General features: G+C 41.4%; 1 protein-coding gene across 1 annotated transcript in view; it reads left to right on the top strand.

Moving 5' to 3' along the window:
* LOC127568730 (calponin-3-like) overlaps positions 1-20,812 on the top strand; it is a 57,533-nt gene extending 36,721 nt beyond the window's left edge. The window contains exons 3-7 of the mRNA XM_052012806.1: positions 3,654-3,720; positions 4,834-4,971; positions 10,573-10,689; positions 11,951-12,097; positions 19,288-20,812. Coding sequence (XP_051868766.1) covers positions 3,654-3,720; positions 4,834-4,971; positions 10,573-10,689; positions 11,951-12,097; positions 19,288-19,641 — 823 coding nt within the window. The 3' untranslated portion in view covers positions 19,642-20,812. The remainder of the gene's footprint in view (positions 1-3,653; positions 3,721-4,833; positions 4,972-10,572; positions 10,690-11,950; positions 12,098-19,287) is intronic.
* Positions 20,813-21,541: the final 729 nt, after the last annotated feature.

Below are 21,541 nucleotides of genomic sequence, written 5' to 3'. Positions count from 1 at the left end.
GCCATTGGACATCAAAGGAATACATTCAATGTCGTACTGCCACACAAAGGAGCTCTCCCAGCCCCAGGCATCACTGTGGGAGTTCTTCAGGGCAGTACGCCCAACCATCTTCAGCTGTTTCATCAATAACCAACCTTCCATCACAAATTGTCATAAGTGGGAATTTTCTGTGGGAATTGTACAATGTTCAGTTCCATTCACAACTCCACAGCAAATGAAGCAGCCCGTGCTTGCATGCAGCAAGACCTGGAGAACCATTCAGGCATAGGCTTGACCTTATCCAACAAGATTCTATCCACCTACCTTTCGATGCTCGAAGGAGATTTTGCCATGGAGTCTCCTACCTTCAACGTCCTTGGGATTGTCATTGACCAGAAGACCAAATGGGCCAGCCACACATACTGTGGGTATGAGCAGGTTAGAGGCTGGATATCTTGCAGCAAGTAATTTGCTTCCAGACACCCCAAGGAACAGTATGCAAGACAAATTTTTCACTGTACCTCAGTTCAAGTGACAATAATAAACCAATATCATCTGCAAGGCACTATTGAAGACTTTGATGGAATACTCCCTGCTTGCCTGGATAAGTGTCTGTCAAACAGGTTGAGCCTGACACCATTCAGGACACAGCAGCTTGTTTGTTTGGCACTGGACATTTATTCCCTCCATTACTGGCACACAGTGGCTGCATCGTGTACTGTCTACCTCAGCCACTCTAATAGCACCTCCCAAACCCATGACCTCTACAACCAAGAAAAGAACCCCATTACCTGCCAATTTGCACACAGTGTTGACTTGGAAATTATAGTGCCATCTCTTCTTCACTGGATCCAAACCCTAGAACTACCTATCTAACAGCACTGTTGGAAGTGCATGTTTCAGGAGGTCTGCAGGGGTTTACTAAGGATCATCATCGCCACCATCACCTCCAGATAATTGGAGATGGGCAGTATACAAGCCAAGGCTGTGCCTCAGGAAGATTTGTGCTAGTTTGTCCACATGGGAACACGTACTCAATTGCATCCAACTTGTCCTAATAAGCAAATGACATTTGAAGCAAGAGGGGGACTTTATTCAAGTTCTGTTGTGTGCAGTTCTGGTCGCCCCATTACAGGAAATATGTGGAGGCTTTGGAGAGAGTATAAAAGGTTCACTAGGATGCTGCCTGGATTAGAGAGTATTAGCTATAAGGAGAGGTTGAACAAACTTGGGCTGTTTTCTCAGCAGTGTTGGATGTTGACGGGAGACCTGATAGAAGTTTATAAAAATTATGAGAGGCAAAGATAGGGTAGACACTCAGTCTATGTTCCCCAGGGTGGAAATGTCAAATACTAGAGGACGTAGCTTTAAGGTGAGGGGGCAAATGTGTTTTTTTTTGGAAAGAATGGTAGTGCCTGGAACACACTGCCAAGGATGGTGGTGGAAGCAGACATGATAATGGCATTTAAGAGGCATTTAGACAGGCACATGAACATGCAGGGAGTGGAGGGATATGGATCATGTTAAGGCAGATAGTTTTAGTTTAATTTGGCATCATGGTCAACACAGACATGGGCTGACAGGCCTGTTCCAGTGCTGTACTGTTCTATGTTCTAATATTCTAGTATTAAAAATGGAAAATCATGCCAGTATTCAAACTAAAATAACATCAGGCAGCATCTGCCTTGCTTAAAGTTCCTGTTTGGTATCTAGCTGTTTAAATTCTGACCAAATATAATCCATTTGAAACATCATGACCTATTTGCATCTCTACTAATTCTGACTGGTATACTGAGGCTAGCTGTGGTTAATTGCATGTCGAGGGTTCATGTGCAAAGGAAATTGTATGTTAGTTTTTGAATTTGTTTTGCAACATGTAGATTGTTGTCTTGGGTTAAGTAGGAAGCCAACATTGACAAAAGAACTCTTAATTGTATGTTGACAAAGTACCTCACAATAGCACAGTTCTGTACATTTAAACAGTTGGGGTGGGGTGGGGTGGGGGTGAGGGGTGGGAAATGAAATTTGACTTTATTCCTAACCTAATTAACTTAAATTTCACTTCTCTAAACTTGAGATTCCAAAGCCCTCTTGTGGTTACCCTTGACCATGCATCTCTGAACATCAATCAGCATTTCATCCATAAATCTTTTATCATATGTAGTGGTAACTCGCATTTCTGATGCAGCATAGGATTTGCATAAGGCTTTTAATGGCATTCCTTTGTCAGTTGTCCTTCTGATTTGTGTGGTAAAGTTAATTACACCTCTAGGGATTTGGTTATTTCCTGTCATAAAAGACATACTTGAATGTCAGCTATGGCTTCATTGGGAGTACTCTTGCCTTTTGAGTTGGTGAGTTCAAATTTTGTTCAAGCGTGAAGAGCAAATTTAGTCTGACACAACTATATAGCAAAGTACTAAGAAACTGCTGCACAGTTGGAGGTGTCAACTTTTTGATGAGATGTTACAGTGACCAATCTGTTCTCTCTGATGGAAGTGAAGGATCTTATGGCATCGTTTCATCCTGGCCAATTTTTAATCTGTACTTAACATTACCAAGACAAGATTATATGTAGATTTTACACTTTGTTCTTCATGGGACCACCTTGTGCAAAAAGGTTGTTGCACTTCCTGAATTAAGATGTTTCTAAGAAAAATTCCATTGGCTGTAAAGTGCCCTAGGATGTTGTGAAAAAGATGGGGAAGAATTGGGCCAAATGCCGTCTTAGAAGTTCAGATGGAAAACTTTAAAGGCTTAAAGATCTTCTCCCACAAAGGATTTTGTGCGGATATTGCCCTAAGCTGCTGTCTCAATTGGATTTTTGCCAGGAAGTCCACAGCTGGTTACTGTAAGAGTTTATTGTCTGCGCAGTTGGCTTGGCCTATGTTCAGTGTGCCCAAAGAAGCCATAACGGCATTCAAATTTACTGATGATTCAGTTCCCCTGGTTGAAACTCTATGAATCTGTATGTGTTTTATGAGCAAATAAAAATTCAGGATGATATTTTAATACTTTAAAACAAAACAACTGCTTGCAAATTGAGTAATCTTGCTCTTGGAGGTTGGAATGGTAACTTTTTCAGTGGCTGCTTTCAGCTATTTTCCCTGCAGTGTGTTTGTTAACTGAACGAGCAAGTTGCACAAGCAGGAACATTGACTGATGAGATTTGGAGCCTTCATGTTCCATAGGGACCTAATGTAAGCAGGGACTGAATGGCTACTCTTTTTCTGCAAACATCTGAGATTCCGATTGGTCCAGCTCCAACTTTCAAAAGTTGCCTGAAGGTTGCAGCCACAAGTTGGGGCGGGGGTAAAGGTCTGATGTAATTGACATGGCATCTTGTATCAAACAGGAAACTGAACCAATTCAGAGATGTCAAAGAATGTGTAAAGATATCTACCAGCTTCTGAAGTTGATTCCTGCCAATATTTAACCTAATGGATGTGTTCTATTGAAGGATGTGATTTATTGAAGGATGTGATTACCTGTGGGGTTTAGTTTCCTACAGAACAGTGTTTTGGAACGTAACAAGTAATGTTCAGTTGATAGAAATGTTAATACTTCAATGTGTAAAATGGCTTAATGGACCTTTTTGAAGTTTTCTTTAAAAAGTCTTGGGGCAAATTGTGCATCAGAAGCCATACTAAATCACTTGTTAATTTTCTTTTCAGACTCATGAACAAGCTACAACCTGATTCTATCAAGAAAATTAACGAATCCAAATTAAACTGGCACCAGGTAAGAAGACCTGCTTTTTCCCATGGTAGGGGTAATGAAAATGAGGACATGGGTTTAAGGTGAGAGGAAGGAGGAATTGAGGGGGAAGTTTTATTTTACAGAGTAGCTGATATCTGGAATGCACTGCCAGAGGAGGTGGAGGAGTTGGAGACACTTGCTACTTTTGAGAGACATTTATACAAGTGCTTGAATGGGCCAGGCAGAAAAAGATGTGGACCTAATGTGGGTAAATGGGATAGTGTAAATGGGCAAGAAGTCAGCATGGATGTGGTGTGCCAGATGGCCTGCAAGAGTCTATGACTTAAGTTGGATTGGTTTTCTTTAAACAGGTTTTAGCTGGTGTTCTGACTAATGAATAAATAAAATAAAATGCAGATGTTGGAAATGTGCCGTGGGTTCAGGCAACATCTGTGGAGAGAGAAAACATAGTTAACATTTCAGGTTGAAGACTGTCTAACCTATATTCTCCCTTTTTCAGTTTTGACAACGGGACTCCAGCTTGAAACATTTTCCCCTCTCCACAGATACTGCCCGACCTGCTGAGTGTTACCAGCATTTTCTGTATTGGCTAATGCAGGGGCTTGAGCCTTCAGGTGCATTTAGTGTCTTGCCTATTACCCATCTTTAAAGCTGAGCAATGTGTATGTCTTAATGTGCCTTGGAAGGTATCCACTTGAGGCCACAGCACATTCACATTGCTGTCACATTGGATTGGCTGTGATTATTGTCGATGGTTCAATAGACTGCTAGTAATTGTGGTAACACTGCCTCCTGGGCAGATTCATAATGAAAAGTTGCTACTTTCATTACACAGCTGCTTGACTAATTTTAGCTATAGGCTCATGAAGCAAGTTTGGCTCAATATTTTAGTTCTGGATGTTAGTCCAGTGCTGCTGGTTTGTAAGTTGTTATTTTCTGAAGTTGGGTGACTTTGAGGTTCTGCCCAAGTAAGAACTTCAATGTTTATATAAAGACCCTGCTCATTTGGTATAGTTCACTGTCTCGTTTAAAGGGCAAGGAAGAGGAATTGGACTCTAAATAATAAACTGCAGTTCATTCAGATGTGTGCTACTTATTGTACATTATTTAACTGCTTGGTTTGTCTGTCTTCAGCTGGAGAATATTGGTAACTTTATTAAGGCCATGCAGTGTTATGGGATGAGGCCACATGACATTTTTGAAGCAAATGACCTTTTTGAAAATGGGAACTTGACCCAAGTACAGACGACACTTTTGGCCCTTGCAAGCCTGGTAAGTGTGAATTTCATCTCCATAATTGTTCATGGTTGCCGATAATAAATTCCAGGTCCTATCAGTACCCCTGTTCTCTTGCACTTCTATTTTGCGTCTAGAGACACGCTTAAGCATATTTTGTTTGAGTTGGCAATGGCATTCTTGTCTCTTGTGTCAGAAGGTTGAGAGTTGAAACCCTGCTCCAGGATTTCAGTAGATTCTGCATTGTCAAAGGTGGCGTCTGCTGGACGTGCCATTAAATTACACCTGCCTGTTCAGGTTGGTGTTTTCTGTTGGGGAGTGATCATCGGTGTGTAAGAGTCAAATTCTTCTGGCCACTGCTTATCCCTCACCAACATGAAAAATGAGTGTGCTCTTTTGGTTTCTGCTTTTATTAACTATGCTTCCAAAAAATGTAATTTATTTCTTAGCCTTGGGGGGGATAATGTGAGTGATGATCCTGTGTAGTTATACAAGATGCAGAAGAAAGTGCTATGCAGCCTATCGCATATTATTGACTGCTCTGCAAAAACCTTTGCAGCCTTAGTAGTTTGAGCCTCCTACACAGGAGGCCAGAAGATGCATTGATGTTAATACTGTACATTTTCTGCCACAATGTTTTACATGCCAGTTGTTTCGTTGGTAAAACTGGTACTTATTTCCTTCCAATACTCTCTTCGACGTCGTGTCTATCCCTCGAGGTCGAGGATGATGGTCTTCGTTCTGTTGACCTATTTATGGGCTCTCAAGTGGCTCTATTACCAAGGGACACAAGTTTTAGTTGTAACCAATTCAGCCCCTCCCCACTGAAAAAGAGAATGCTATGGGGAGTATTCTTCTATAGTCTTCTATTTATGGACAGTAATCATTGCCACATTTGGAGCTCCTGTTATACAGGATAAACTTGCAAAACATATTTCAGAACATTGGAGGTTCCTACTATGAATGCTGCTGTTTGGCAGAATTTGGCCCAGTCTTAAAAGATTGGAATGAATGGAAGTTGTCTCTTACTGTTGTGAAACTCTCACTGTCACAAATCAATCACTTTGGTCAAGGATAGACTGAATTTTATGGAACGTCGGTTCTTTGCACAGCAATGAGAATTCACTCTGGTCCATCTGTTTACTTTGTTCTGCTTCTGATTCCTCTCTTCCTCCATTTGGCTGCTTATTTTCCAATCGTATGACCATTTTACATCATTTAATAGAATTTTAATATAAAGTCAGATACTGGAAGTGGTCTTGGAACAGAGGGTGCCTGTTCATTGGAATAGTAGCATAGCAACACAACAAAAAACACTTGCTTCCTTTTGGGGTGGATAAAAGTTTGATGCTTCCCATTATTTCTTCTTTCATCCTGCCCTTACAATTGACAGTGGCTTCACGTTGTACATCTGTTTGACATCTTATTCTTTTGGGAGCTAGGTATCCAAGGATACTCAATATTTGTGAAGGACGGAGGTGGGATGGCATTGCTAGTGAAGGATGTTAGTGCAATAATGAGAGAGGATATTAGTTCAGAAAATGAAAATGTGGAATCAGTTTGTATGGAACTGAGAAACACCAAAGGTGTGTTAATTATCCATAGGCCTCTATACGGTAGTAATGTTGGGGTCAGCAGCAAATACTAAATTTAAGATGTAGCAAGGGTATTATAGTAATCATAGATGTCTTTATCTTGTATTTCCTTACAATATGGAAGGAGGCCAATCAGCCCATCTCGACTTTACTGATTCTCAGATCAATTCCATTCACCCTTCCGTCCCCATCAGCTCCAGCATTCTACAAGTATAGTTTAAAAAAAAATTAGTAAAGTCAAGTGTGGGTCTTCAGAGTCAAAAATGGGAGAATTAGCAGTGAGGAACAGGGAGTTGGCAAGGCAATTGAACAATTACTTTGGTTCTGCCTTCATAGAGGACACAAATAGGGCTTTCCAGAAATGCGAGGGAACATTAGAACTAGAGAAAGTGAGGCAAGGAAATTAGTGCTAGTAAGAAGATAGTGCTAGAGAAATTACCAATATTGAAAGGCAATACATTTGCCGGACTTGATAAGTTGGTTCCTAGAGTACTATTAGAGCTAGCCATGGAAACAGTAGGTACATATATCGATTTCCAGAATTGTATGGATTATGGAGCAGTACCTGCAGATTGGAGGGATTGCAAATACAACCCCATTATTTAAAAAAGAGAAAATGAGAAACTTGCAAACCAGTTAGCCTAACACTGGTATTGGGGGAAATTCTAGAGGCTATGAAGGATAACAGGGCACTTGAAATATGTCAATGGAAAGAGACAATCAAGTTAGTTGACAAATGGGGTGGGGGGGGTGGGAGTGGGGAAACATGTTGGCGTAAAAATGGATCTGCTAGGATTCTACAAGGATCAGTGCTTGGGCCTCAGCTATTCATGGTATATATCAATGACTTGAATGAGGGAACAAAACTGGGTGGAATTGTGAATTGAGAAGGATATAAGGAGGCTTCAAGGTGACTTGGGCAAACTGAATGAGTGGCAGATGCAGTATGACGGGGAAAGGGAATCAGAAATTAGAGGGTGTAGGCTTAAGGTTAGGGGGAAAGATTTAAAAGGGACCTGAGGGGCAACCTCACGCAGAGGGTGGTGTGTATATGAAACTAGCTGCCAGAGGAAGTAGTTGAGGCAGGTATAATAGCAACATTTAAAAAGGATTTGGACAGGCACATGGATAGAAAAGGTTGAGAGGGATTATCGGTCAAATGTGGGCAAAAGGGACCAATTTAGATGGCATCTTGGTAGGCATGGGCGAGTTGGGTTAAAGGGCTGTTTCCATACTATATTGGTAATTGGTTTATTATTGTCATATATCAAGTATGGTGGGAAAACTTTGCATGCCATCCATACAGATCATTTCACAACATCATTGCATCGAGGTAGTACAAGGGAAAAGCAATAACAATGCAGAATATAGTGTTACAGTTACAGAGAACAGTGCAGGCAGACAAGGCCATGAGAAGGGAGGTTGAGGTCAAGAATCCATCTTATTGTGCAGGAGATCCTCGTATTGTGCAAGAGAGCTATGTAGGAGGGAAGGGTTAGATAGATCTTGGAACAGGATAAAATGTCCGCACAACATCGTGGGCCGAAGGGCCTGTACTGTGCTGTAATGTTCTATGTAGACCCGGTCAATAGTCCGTTAAAAGCAAGATAGATGCTGTCCTCGAGTCTGCTTTCAGGCTTTTGTATCTTTATCCTATGACTCCATAAAATGAATAAATGTGAAGTTATCACTTTGTTAGGGCAAACAGCAAGGAGGCATACTATTTAAATGATTGGGAAATGTTGATTTCCAAAGGGTGATGTCCAAGGGTCCAAAGAGTGTTCTTGTACACTGGTCACTGAAAGCAAACATGCAGGTGCAGCAAGCAGTTGAAGGCGATCTGGCTTTTGTAGCAAGAGGATACAAATACTGGAGCGAGGATGCATTGCTGCAATTACGCAGGGCTACCTAGAGGGTTTTGTGCAGTCTCGGTCTTGGCTAAGGAAGGAGAGTGAGTGCCATGAAGATTCACCCGACTGATTCCTGGGATAGTGAGACTTGCATAAGGAGAGAGGGGTCGATCAAGTTTCAGTTCACTGGAGTTTGGAAGAATGAGTGGTAAGTGCAATGAAACTATTCTAATGGGGCTAAATATAATGGATTCAAGGATGATGATTTCCACTGGATGAACTGTCTAGAATGAGAGGTCGCAGTATTGAGATGAGAATAAATCTCGGTGGGAAACCTGTGGAATTTGCTACTGTAGAAGGCTGTCGTGGTCAAGTCACTGAATTGTATTTAAAATTACTAGGTCCAAAAGGATCAAGGGGTAAGGGGAGAGAACGGGAATATGGTTTGAGCCACATCCTATTGTGGAGTCAGTCAAGTAGCCTATTTCTGTTTCTCTTCTGTTGCCTTAAAGACTTTTTTTTATGCACAGTTTTGACCTTGTGTGCAAATCTTTCCATTGCTGAACCAGTGTTTATGCTTGCGTGTAGCTTCAGATAAAATGGATACAAAACAATTCCCTTGTAGATGTAGATGATCAGTAGCTGTTGTACTGTAAATAAATGTTAACTAAATGTTGACAAAATACAACAGGTTATACAGGAAGCCATTTTGAGGCCCAAAAACTTGATCTCTTTGAAGGATTTATGAGCCATGACAAGCTGAAAACTTTTAAGATAGTACCTGGAAGTTAGATTGGCAAAAGGTGGAGAACTGATGCTTCACAAGGATCAGTGTGGGGGGCCACTGTTTGTCATTTAAATAAAATTCTTTAGAACAGGGAACAGAAATGGTTTCAAGACTTGTAGATTCCAAATTTTGGGGTGCTATTAATAACAATGAAGATGACGAATGTCATTAAATGATAGGTAGACATTTTTAAATATACAGAAAGGGCACTTTGAAAACAAAGAGCAAATGAGTTTCATTTATAGTGAAACTGTTCACTTTGGTTGTAAAGCATGAGGTGTCTAAATACTCCTGTGAATAGAGTAAATATTGCGGGTAATTTATGGATGCACCTTAATTAAAAGCAACATGTTCATAACCAGGGTTCATTGCTAGATGAAGGGAATTAAAAGGCAGGGTTAAACTTGGACTGGAAATTTTTCAGATCATGTTTGCCGTACCATCTTTTATTCTGGTCTCCTTGTAATAAGTATATGGAGGCTTTGGAAAAGAAATTTAAAAAGTTACTAGAATGTTTTTTTTTCCGTTGAGCATACCAAACCCAAGTGGTATGCTCAACAAGGGGGGGGGGGGGGGCGAGAAAAGATCAGGCTGGGCTTCTTTAGAAGGATAACACTGAGTGCTAACTTGATAAGGGAAAGTATTTTAATTGAGTGGATGTAGGTCATAAATATATTAACAATTTAGAAGAGAATTTGGGGGAAACTTCTTTCCCTAATGTTTAAAATGTGAAACTTCCTATCATGTGCAGTAATTGTGGCAGGTACTAATCTGTCTTTGAGTGGAGGCTAGATGTGCATGAAGGAGAGAAGGATGTCTAGGTCGGGTGAGATGGAGGGGATGAGGGGGAGGCACAGAGGTGAGGCTTGTCTCAAATATAAATGTCTAGAGACTGTTAGACTAAATGTCTGGTTTCATTAGTATAGTTATTGGCAGAATGGAAGAGGCAACTAAACACATTCACTTCATCAAAAAGCCACAAGATTCCTGCTTTCCTAATTTAAATGGGAAGAGGTGAATTAAGTGATTTGTATAAACATTTTTTCCGGATAATTATCAAAGGTAATAATTCTGTGGCTCGGAGTTGAAAATTGAAAAGGGAATGTGGCGAGGCTGAAAAGTGCACCTGGACATTAAGTTTGATCAAACCAACATGAGGTAGGTTTGCTCTGTTTACCAGGAGTGCTTTTCATGGTCGACTTTCAGTTACTGAGGCAGTTCCTTAGGGAACTAATTTCTGATTTTTCAGATGCATTTCATTTTTCCCTTTCCATTTTTGGTTAAATGTAACTTATTATAAATCTTTGCAAATTGCTTTTTGTTATTTGGACAGAAACTGCTGTCTGAATTGGTTTGTCAGTGTGGTAGAATTCCAGTGTTGATGTACTCGATTTCTTTTGGCCAGGCAAAAACTAAAGGCTTTCACACAAGAATGGATATTGGAGTTAAATATGCAGATAAGCAAGAGAGGCACTTCAAGGAAGAAAAACTGAAGGCTGGACAAAGTGTAATTGGACTTCAGGTACTCAATAATGATGTTTCATTATTTCATAAATGATTACAAAATGTAAACTTTTCTTCACTTCCTGCCTTGATTTAAATTGGGACGTGTCGTTCTGCATTTTGAGATGTACATTTTGGAAAAAGGTAAAATTGGAAAAAAGAAAAATCCTGCATTATTTACGGTTTTCCCAAATTGCTTTGTCTTGATTACAAGGAATAAGCTCCTAATTTTCCCAAGAATGATACAATCTTAAACTGGTGGAGAATAAATGTTGGCTGTGAATGAGTATTGACGTAACATAGTGTCAAACAGGAACACCATTGGCTTCCTAACTAAATGGGCACCAAGTTCCTGTCACTTCATGGTACTGTATTTCTAATGTGCGTCTGCATTGATTCCTGAGGTTAGGTGTGAGACCTTGCAATGCATCTTGCCTGTTCCTTTTCTGTTACTCTGCTGAGTAACGATCAGTGACACATCATAGTGTGGCTAGTGAGAGAGATTTTTGGTGGTAAATGCCTAAAGTTGGTCATGGGAAGGAGGAGAATTGGAACCAAATCGCCAGCATTTTTAAAAAAATTTTCCAAAAGTAAACAGATCTGCTTGTTTGTCTAACTTTCCAAAAATATTGGGGTTTTTTTTGTAAGTTGTTTGAGATTTTGTTTCATATGTCACCCTGACATTTTGCCATTTCTCTCCTGAACCCTGACTTGAAACTATCTGCATTTTAATTCCATAGAACACTACAGCACCGAAAACAGGCTATTTGGCCCTTCTAGTCTGTGCTGAAACTTTATTCCACTAGTCCCATTTACCTGCACCCAGTCCATAACCCTCCAGACCTCTCCCGTCCATGTATCTATCCAATTTATTCTTAAAACTTAAGAGTGAGCCCGCATTTACTACATCAGATGGCAGCTCGTTCCACACTCCCACCACTCTTTGAGTGAAGACTTTCCCCCTAATGTTCCCCCTAAATCTTCCCCTTTCACCCTAAAGCCATGTCCTCTCGTACTTAGGGCACATTCCCTTGACTGTCCCCACCTCTTCTCCTCTGGTACATAGCTCTATGAGTGCTGGTCATCTTTGCACATTTTACAAGTGTGCTTTTACTAAAAATGAGTCTCTGATGCAAGTGTTGGTAATCTTTGGCCATGTTTACACTGATTTTGTGCAACTTGAAAATTGATAGGACTTATTTGTACTGAAGTGTGTGGCCTCAGGGCCCCAGTTTTACAATTGATGGTTATGTTTTAAAAAAAAAATCCTTTTATTTCAGATGGGAACCAACAAATGTGCCAGCCAAGCAGGTATGACTGCCTATGGCACTAGAAGACACCTTTATGATCCAAAGACTCATACTGAGAAGCCATATGATCAAACAACCATAAGTCTTCAGATGGGAACAAACAAAGGTGCAAGTCAGGTAATCAAAGCAATTTTCTTTCATATTTTAATGCATTACAGTAAGAAGTGTGTGTGATCTCTCCCCTCCCCAAGAAATCTTTCTCAGATCTGCAGTTTTTGCAGTTGCAACAGCCAGAGCAGCAGAGGGGAGGACCCAGCAGTTTTTTAACAAAATGTTGCTTCTGATTGGCTAAGTGCGTGGCAGCTCAGCAAATAAAAGGCAGGTAGGGTAAAGTGGAGTGGCCATTCTGTGAGTGGGCCAGTGTAGGATTGAGAGCTGAGGCTTTGGCTCGAGGCTTAGGTGTGAAGAGGTGGAGGCTAAGGTGAGGTTCTGTTAAGTTCTCTTTCTTTATTATTGCACAGGTACAGCAGTGGGAATGACACCCAGTGCTGTGGTGTGCTCCTCTTGCATGATGTGGGAAGTCAGGGAGACCTTTAGTGTCCCTGATGACTACATCTGTGAGAAGTGCATCTGGCTGCAGCTTCTTACAGACCATGTTAGGGAACTGGAACTGGATGATCTTTGGATCATTTGGGAGACTGAGGGGTTGGTAGATAGGAGTTAAGGGAAGCAGTCACACCTAGGTTGCAGGAGGCAGGGTCGGTGGGTGACCGTCAGGAGAGAGAAAGGGAATAGGCAGTCAGTGCAGGGTACCCCTGTGGCCATTCCCCTCAATAACAAGTATAGTTTTAGATACTGGTGGGGGGGTGGGAAACAGCCTACTAGGGGAAAGCCACAGCGGTCACGTCTCAGATACTGAGTCTAGCACTTTGGCTCAGAAGGGAAGAGGGGGAGAAGAGGCAAGCGAGACTCTCGGATGGTATGTTGCCTCCCAGGTGCCAGGGTCAGAGATGTCTCTGATCATGTCCATGGCTTTAAGGGGGAGGGTGAGTAGCCAGAGGTTGTGGTACAAGTTGGTACCGATGACATAGGCAGGAAAAGTGACGAGGTCCTGCAAGGTGAATTAAGGGCGTTAGGTGCTAAGTTTAAAAAAACAGGACCTCCAGGGTGGTGATCTCAGGATTGCTACCCATGCCACATGCTAGTGGGGCAAGAAAGAGGAAGATAGTGCAGTTTAACATGTGGCTAAGCAGATGGTGCAGGAGGGAGGGCTTCAGATTTTTAGATCATTGGGCTCTCTTCCAGGGCAAGTGGGATCTGTACAAATGGGATGGTTTGCACCTGAACTGGAGGGGGACCAATATCCTTGCGGGAAGGTTTGCTAGTGCTGCTCGGGGTTTAAACTAGAGTTGCAGAGGGGTGGAAACCAGAGTGGCAGGGCAGCAAGCGGAGAGGCTGACGAGGTGTCCCCTTGGACTTTGTTGGGAGGCTAGTGCAGAAATTGCAGAGGCCCTGACAGATTTTAAAATGTCCTTGGCCACAGGTGAGGTGCTGGAGGACTGGAGGATAGCTAATGTTCCGTTGTTTAAGAAAGGCTCTAAGAATAAGTCAGGAAATTATAGGCCGGTGAGCCTGACATCAGTCGTGGGTAAATTATTAGAAGTTATTCTGAAGGACAGGATATATCAAGTATTTGGATAGACAGAGCCTGATTAGGGATAGTCAACATGGCTTTGTGAGTGGCAGGTCCTGTCTAACCAATCTAATAGTTGTTTGAGAGGTTACCAGGAAGGTTGATGAAGGGAAGGCAGTGGACGTTGTCTACCTGGACTTTGGGAAATCTTTTGACAAAGTCCCACGTGGGAGGATGCTCCAGAAGGTTAAGTCGCTTGGCATTCAGGATGAAGTAGTCAATTGGATTCAGCGTTGGCTTAGCAGGATAAGCCAGAGAGGGGTAGTAGATGGTTGTCTCTCTGATTGGAGGCCTGTGCCACAGGGATTGGTGCTGGGCCCGTTGTTGTTTATCATCTATATTAATGATTTAGGTGATAATATGGTAAACTGGATCTGCAAATTTGCAAATGACACCAAGATTGGGGGCGTAGTGGACAGTGAAGAAGGCTATCAAAGCTTGCAAAGTGATCTGGACCAGCTGGGAAAATGAGCTGAAAAATGGCAGATGGAATTTAATGCAGACAAATATGAGGTGATGCACTTTGGGAGGACAAACCAAGGTAAGACTTGCACAGTGAATCGTAGGGCTCTGAGGTGTGAGGTAGAACAAAGGGAATACAGGTCCTTAAGTTCCTTGAAAGTGGCATTGCAGGTAGATAGTGTTGTAAAGAGAGCTTTTGGCACAGTAGCCTTCATAAATCAGAGCATTGAGTACAGGAGTTGGGATATTAAGTTGAAGTTATAGAAGGCCAAATTTATTGTGTGCAGTTCTGGTCATCTACCTACAGGGAAGATATCAATAAGCTTGAAAGAGTGCAGAGAAAATTTACACGGATGTTGCTGGGACTTGAGAACCTGAGTTACAAGGATAGGTTGCATAGGTTAGGACTTTATTGCCTGGAGTGCAGGAGAATGAGGGGAGATCTTAGAGAAGTATACAAAACTATGAAGGGTATAGACAGGGTGAATGCATGCAGGCTTTTTCCCCCTCAAGTTGGGTGAGTAGAATGAGGTCATAGGTTTAGGGTGAGATATTTAAGGGGAACCTGAGGGGATCTACTTCATTCAAAGAGGGTGGTGTGAGTGTGGAATGAGCTGCCAGCGGAAGTGGTGGATGCGGGTTCAATTGTAACATTTAAGGGAAGTTTGGATAGGTATGTGAATGAGAGAGGTATGGAGGGCTATGGTCTGGGTGCAGGTAGGTGGCAGAAAATCAGGCTGGCATGGACTAGATGGGCCGAAGGGCCAGTTTCTGTGCTGTAGTGCTCTATGACTCTGACTATTAATGATCTGCACCAGTATGGCTCATGTAATCACCTTTGTTTACTGTCTTTGTCATCATCTTTGTTTACTACTTACTATTTTGCTAAAAAGTACATAAATGGAAGCAAAAGCCATTTGACCCCTCTGTACCATAAACCTGTGCTGTTTGGTTATAGACACCTCAGATATGGGGAAAAGTTTACTATTGTCTACACATATATATCCCTCCATAATTTTGTATATCGCTATCAGGTCCCCCCCACCCCCCCCTCCCCCCCCCCCCCGGCCTTCTCTGCTCCAAGGAAAATAAACCCAGTCTATCCAATCTTTCCTCTTAAATGAAATGCTTCATCCCAAGCAAAATCCTGGTGAATCTCCTCTGTATCCTCTCCAGTGCAATCATTGCAATTGATCTACATTACCTTAATATCTTCATTAAAAAAAATCTGTCATATTGAGCCTCCACAACCCTCGGGCGGTGACTTCCAGAGAAACATTGTGAATGACGACCCTTTTATTTTAAGACTGACGTATTCCATCTGTCAAGCTCTAAGAATTATGTGCTCTGCTCTCTTGCAGTCTTTGCATCCTGTCCCTTCAAAACAAAAAGTGTTGTCGCAGTTTCTACAGCCAAGCAGAACCCAGCTGCCTTAGATTTGTTCACTAAACCAGTCTTGTAGAAAGTTTGTGGACTGCTGAGTCCTGACAATTGCAGAGATCCCACCACCTAAATGATCTAATAGGATGTTGTGACTGACTAAACTGAGCCCCACAGAAGCTGTAACTGGGAGATATAGAAGTCTTTATTCACACAGCAGATCTTCAGGAGAGAGAGACTAAGAGAATCTCACTCTTCTGACACAATGTTTTATACTGTTTAAACACAAAGATAACAATAAATGATTACAGTTTCAATGGCTATAATCACCTACTTTAACATTTGAATATAGTTGGGTAAATTTGCAGAATTACATATTTACAATGAGAAATAAAGGACTGCAGATGCTGGAATCTAGATGAAAAACACTATAATGCTGGAAGAACTCAACTGTAGCACATTCTAACTAGCAGAACTGATTGATTAACTGACACCACTGGTCACCGACCTCCTGGCAGAATACGCTCCATTTACCACCACCCTCTTACCACATACCACCACCCTACCATGTACTTTCTACAAGACTGCTTTAGTGAACGGATCCAAGGCAGCTGGGTTCTGCTTGGCTGTAGAAACTGCGACAAAACTACTTTTTGTTTTGAAGGGACAGGATACAAAGAATGCAAGAGCAGAGTACATAATTCTTAGAGCTTGACAGATGGAACACGTCAGTCTTAAAATAAGAGGGTCGCCATTCACAATGTTTCTTTGGGAACATTTCACCAATTAACATGAACATTCATCTATTGTTTTCCCCTGTGTAGTTTCAGTGATACAGAATCGGAATGTCCCACACAATAATTGGTTTCAATAGCCTTAAAGTATCAGCTGAAGTTAAATTGTAAACAGGTATTATTTCCTGAAGAGTGGTTCTCAATTTGATTTCATAATTATGTTATCCATAATTTAATAACTCCATAACTACATAACTTTGAAAAACATTAGGATAGATAAGTCACCAGGGCTGGACAGGATATATCCAAGGTTATTATGGGAAGTGAGGGAAGAGATTGCTGCGCCTTTGATGATGATCTTTGTGTCCTCACTGGCCACAGGAGTCGTGCCAGATGATTGGAGGGTGGCGAATGTTGGTCCTTTGTTTAAGAGGGTAGGGATAACCCTGGGATTTACAGACCATTGAGTCTTACTTCAGTGGTAGGCAAATTACTGGAGAACATTCTTAGAGACAGGATTTATGGGCATTTAGAGAAGCATAGGCTGATTAGAGACCGTCAGTATGGCTTTGTGAGGGGCAGGTCTTGCCTCACGAGCCTGATTGAACTCTTTGAAGATGTGGCAAAGCACATTGATGAAGATAGAGCAGTGGATGTGGTGTACATGGATTTTAGCAAGGTGTTTGATAAGGTTCCTCATGGAAGGCTCACCTTGAAAGTCCAGAGGCATGGGATCCAGGGAAACTTGGCTGTGTGGATTCAGAATTGGCTCACCCATAGAAGACAGAGGGCGGTGGTAGATGGGGTGTATTCTGCCTGGAGGTCGATGACCAGTGGTGTTCCGCGGGGATCTGCTCTGGGTCCCCTTCTCTTTGTGATTTTTATAAATGACTTGGATGAGGATGTGGAAGGGTCGATTAGTAAGTTTGCTGATGACACGAAGGTTAGTGGAAGGTTGCTGTAGGTTATAGCAGGACATTGATAGGATGCAGAGCTGGGCTGAGAAGTGGCAGATGGAGTTCAACCTGGAAAAGTGTGAAGTGATGCACCTTGGAAGATTGAATTTGAAGGCAGAATACAAGGTTAATGGCAGGACTCAGCAGTGTGGAGGAACAGAGGGATCTTGGGGTCCATGTCCATGGATCCCTCAAGGTTGCCGCGCAGGTTGATAGGGTTGTTAAGAAGGCATATGGTGTTGGCATTCATTAATTGAGTTCGAGAGCTGCGAGGTAATGTTGCAGCTCAATAAATGTCTGGTTAGACCACACTTGGAGTTTTGTGTTCTGTTCTGGTTGCCTCATTATAGGAAGGATGTGGAAGCTTTAGAGAGGATGCAGAGGAGACTTACCAGGATGCTGCCTGGATTGGAGAGCATGTCTTAGGGTAGGTTGAGTGAGCTAGGGCTTTCTCTTTGGAGAGGAGGAGGATGAGAGGTGACTTGATAGAGGTGTACAACATGATAAGAGGCATAGATCGAGTGGACAGTCAGACTTTTTCCCAGGGCGAAAATGGCTCAGGTGGGGTGGGGGGGTACATAATTTTAAGCTGATTGGAGGAAGGTAAGGAGGGGATGTCAGAGTTAAGTTTAAATACAGAATGGTGGGTGTGTGGAACACACTGCTGGCAGAGGTGGTGGAGGCAGATACATTATGGACATTTAAGAGACACTTAGATAGGCAAATGAATGATAGAGAAATAGGGGGCTATGTGGGAGGGAAGGGTGAGATAGATTTTAGAGCAGGATAAAATGTCGGCACAACATTGTGGGCCGAAGGGCCTGTACTGTGCTGTAATGTTCTATGTTCCAGAATAATCCTTAACAAGGAAGTTTTGAGCTAATACCACAAATACGTGGTTTTACAACCTTAGCTTTGCTTACTGGCATTCAAATTTGGTATTCTTTTTGAGCAGTTTGGGTCAGTGGAGTGGAACACATCTGGATGCTTAACACTAATAGAGAGTCTGAGCACAGCACTTCATGTGTTGTGCATGATTACAGCCTAAATTGTTGAGTTGCAGAAACCTTCAGAGGAAGCAGGGTTTGACCAGTCAGGCAGCTAAAAGTGACATAAAGGCTATTTGTTAAATGAAATGGTTTCAATATTCAGTGATTCTTGGAATTCTAGTCTAGGGTTTTTTTTACCCTACAGAAGAAGCCATTCTTAATGTATGCTTCTCTGTATACATGTGATCCATGTGTGATTCTTGCAAAAAGAAAAATTCCTGATCCACATGTAAACATATGTCTTAAGTTAGCAATCGGGGTGGAATTAATTCCACTTTTCACACTTAAGTCAAAGCTCCTGAAGTTCAAGATGTGCAGTACATAAGTCACACCAGCTGCTGAGAATGGTATGGATTGGATATTTGATGAATGCTTTTTTAAAAAGAAAACCTTGTGTTTGTAGATATTTTTATTTTTAAGGAAATCCTTACAATCGATGTGCTTATTTTAGTGGCAGACATAATGTGGAAGGGACTTGCCTAGAACTTTTAGTTGAAGTCCTTTTGGCTCAATCAGCCTCCAGCTGCTGAGCATCTGTACTTGAGTAAACAGCTGTTCAGTCTCGGTGGCTGGTGGTCCTGGTCAGGATGTTGCCGTCTTCATTTTGGCATTCCTTCCTCGCATTTCTTACTCCCTAACCTTCTCTGGCCCCTTTGATAAATTCAGATTCCAAGAGATGGTCTGTTTAGATTAGAGAATTTTTTAATAAACTGTTTGGTTCCTTGAAACATCAACAAATCCAGATTTCCTAGGCTCTGCAGAGTTGACCTCAAGGGTCATCACACTTAACACTTCCGTGACATTTACACCTTCTGATTTGAACAGATGTGACAAACTCTAGTACTTGTGTTGCACCTACCCCAAAGCCTAAATGTATATTACATCTGTGCATACAAGACCCCTCTACCCAGAGTAGAGTGAGATGGCGGACTGCTTTTGTTAAATCCGGTGTTATGACAAAAGCAGGTTTGGCAATTATCTTTGAATGCTGTGTTACCAATATGGGAATTTTAGCCAAGTATTTCATTGCATCATTGAAGTCCTGATCATCTGAATTACTCTTTGCTCATTTTTCTCTCTCTGCTCTTTCTAGGCTGGCATGACAGCCCCAGGTACCAGAAGACACATCTATGACCAAAAGGTGTCAACAGAGAAGTGTGACACCTCCACAATATCGTTGCAGATGGGCACCAATAAAGGGGCTTCCCAAACAGGTATGACTGTATACGGTCTGGGGCGACAGGTGTATGACTCCAAATATTGCGCCACCCCGACTGAGCCTGTCATTCACAATGGAAGCCAGGGAACAAATGGCTCTGAGTATAGCGATGGAGATTACCAAGGTGACTATGCAGGTGAATATCCAGACGAGTATCCTGTGGAGTATCAGGATGAGTACCAAGGAGATTACCGTGGTGATTACTCTGATCACGGTGTTGATTATTAATGATCAGTATTATGACCCATTACGCCTTCATGAACTAGCTAGACGGCTTTGATTTTGCTACAGTCTTCCATGAATTTAAAGGCCCTAAAGATTGGATTCCTGGCTTTTCTGTGCACAGCTAATCCATAAATCAGTATTTTGCTGTCTTGCTTTCCTAGTTTTTATTGCCACGTGCTGGTAACAGTAATTACCACTTTAAGTACTGGAGATAATTGATTTTCACTCACTTGAAGGAAGATTCCTAAAAAATCAACATTCATAAATCATACCTAGCACCTTCCCACGTTCTAAAATTTGGTGAATTGATTTTATTTACCACCTTCATACACATTTTATTGAATTCTGAGAACATCTGAAATGTTACTAAATGAGGATGTCCTTTAAATAAATGCAACACATTTGTTGCACAAAGTTGCTGCCTGTTATGACACCATGGCAAATGTGAAGTGCTAAAATCAGTGTAAATGTGCATTTACCGCTAGTCAGTTGTCATATCCTTTAGTCTTATAATTTTTCTAATCTTCATAACCTAAATTAATGGGACCAATGCCTTTTCAAATACACAACCTTAAGTGAACACAAAGCCAAGATGAAAATCTTGTTCATTAAGATGGACAATGGCCCTTATAAGATTCAAAATGAAAATGGATCATTACATCTTAAGATTTTTTTTAGAAAGTCCATTCAACACACACTGATTAAAGGGCTCAAAGCTTAAGTACTGGACAGCTATCTTAACCATGCCTTAAACCTTTACATCCTGGATGCTAAACAACAAAACTAGTTATGCAATAATGTAGGACCATAAAATTTTACATCTTTATGTAATGCATTGTTGGGGTCATTGGGGCATTGTGTGTATGAAGAGACTAAAGCTCGTGACTGAAAACTGAAATTGTTCCTTTCACTACGTTAACCAAATGGGCAAAACAATTTGCAAATTTAGGTGACTGAATAAATGTCTGTACTAAAAAGGGACTTCGCAAATGCTGTATGCTTTTCATTTTTGCTATAGATTAAATGTATTTTACGTATGTGCCATATTTTATCCATTTAGGAATTCTCTCCTCATTTTTGTATTTATTGCCATTTTCTTTGGCATAAGTCTTTGTGTATGGTCCATTTTTGTGAATAAAAAATTACTATAGAAACAACTTATCCACACAAATAATTGTCCATTCCTTTGTCTTTTGTACCTCCTGAAAACCCCTTGGAACACATCTGAATGGTCCATAGCACAAGTTATCTTAGATTTGATGCACACAAATGAATGATCTATTTTGGTACAAATTTCGGCTTCCTTAACTATGTAAGTGATTCCCACTGTACTTTTATGCTCCACTTTATAATGCACATCTTCCAATGGAACAGATTCAAGATTGTTAATTACTGTGGCTCTACTTTCCCCAGCATGGGGAAAATTCACAATTCAGTGATAATTGTTTGGATTGCCAGAGTGCATTTCTGAATTTATATCACCAATTGAAATATTAACAAGCAAAATATTTACTGTTTTGAAACTACGTACTTTAGAATCACTTGCATGATTTGCCAGTTGATACTAGAAATCAAACCAGAGATGATCACACACCTGGGACACAAGAAATTGGTATTGGTTTATTATTGTCACTTGTACTGAGGTACAGTGGAAACACTTGTCTTGCGTACTGATCATACAGGTCAATTCATTATACAGTGCAGTTACATTGAGTTAGTACAGAGTGCATTGAGGTAGTACAGGTATAAACAATAACCATACAGAGTAAAGTGTCACAGCTACAGAGTGCAGTGCAATAAGGTGCAAGGTCACAACAAGGTAGATTGTGAGGTCATAGTTCATCTCATCGTATAAGGGAACTGTTCAATAGTCTTATCACTGTGGGTAGAAGCTGTCCTTAAG

Source organism: Pristis pectinata, chromosome 3 (assembly GCF_009764475.1).
Source record: "Pristis pectinata isolate sPriPec2 chromosome 3, sPriPec2.1.pri, whole genome shotgun sequence".
In the NCBI taxonomy this organism is placed as follows: Eukaryota; Metazoa; Chordata; class Chondrichthyes; order Rhinopristiformes; family Pristidae; genus Pristis; species Pristis pectinata.
The sequence above is the reverse complement of the archived record's forward strand: the minus strand, read 5'-3'. Positions and strand labels throughout refer to the sequence as shown.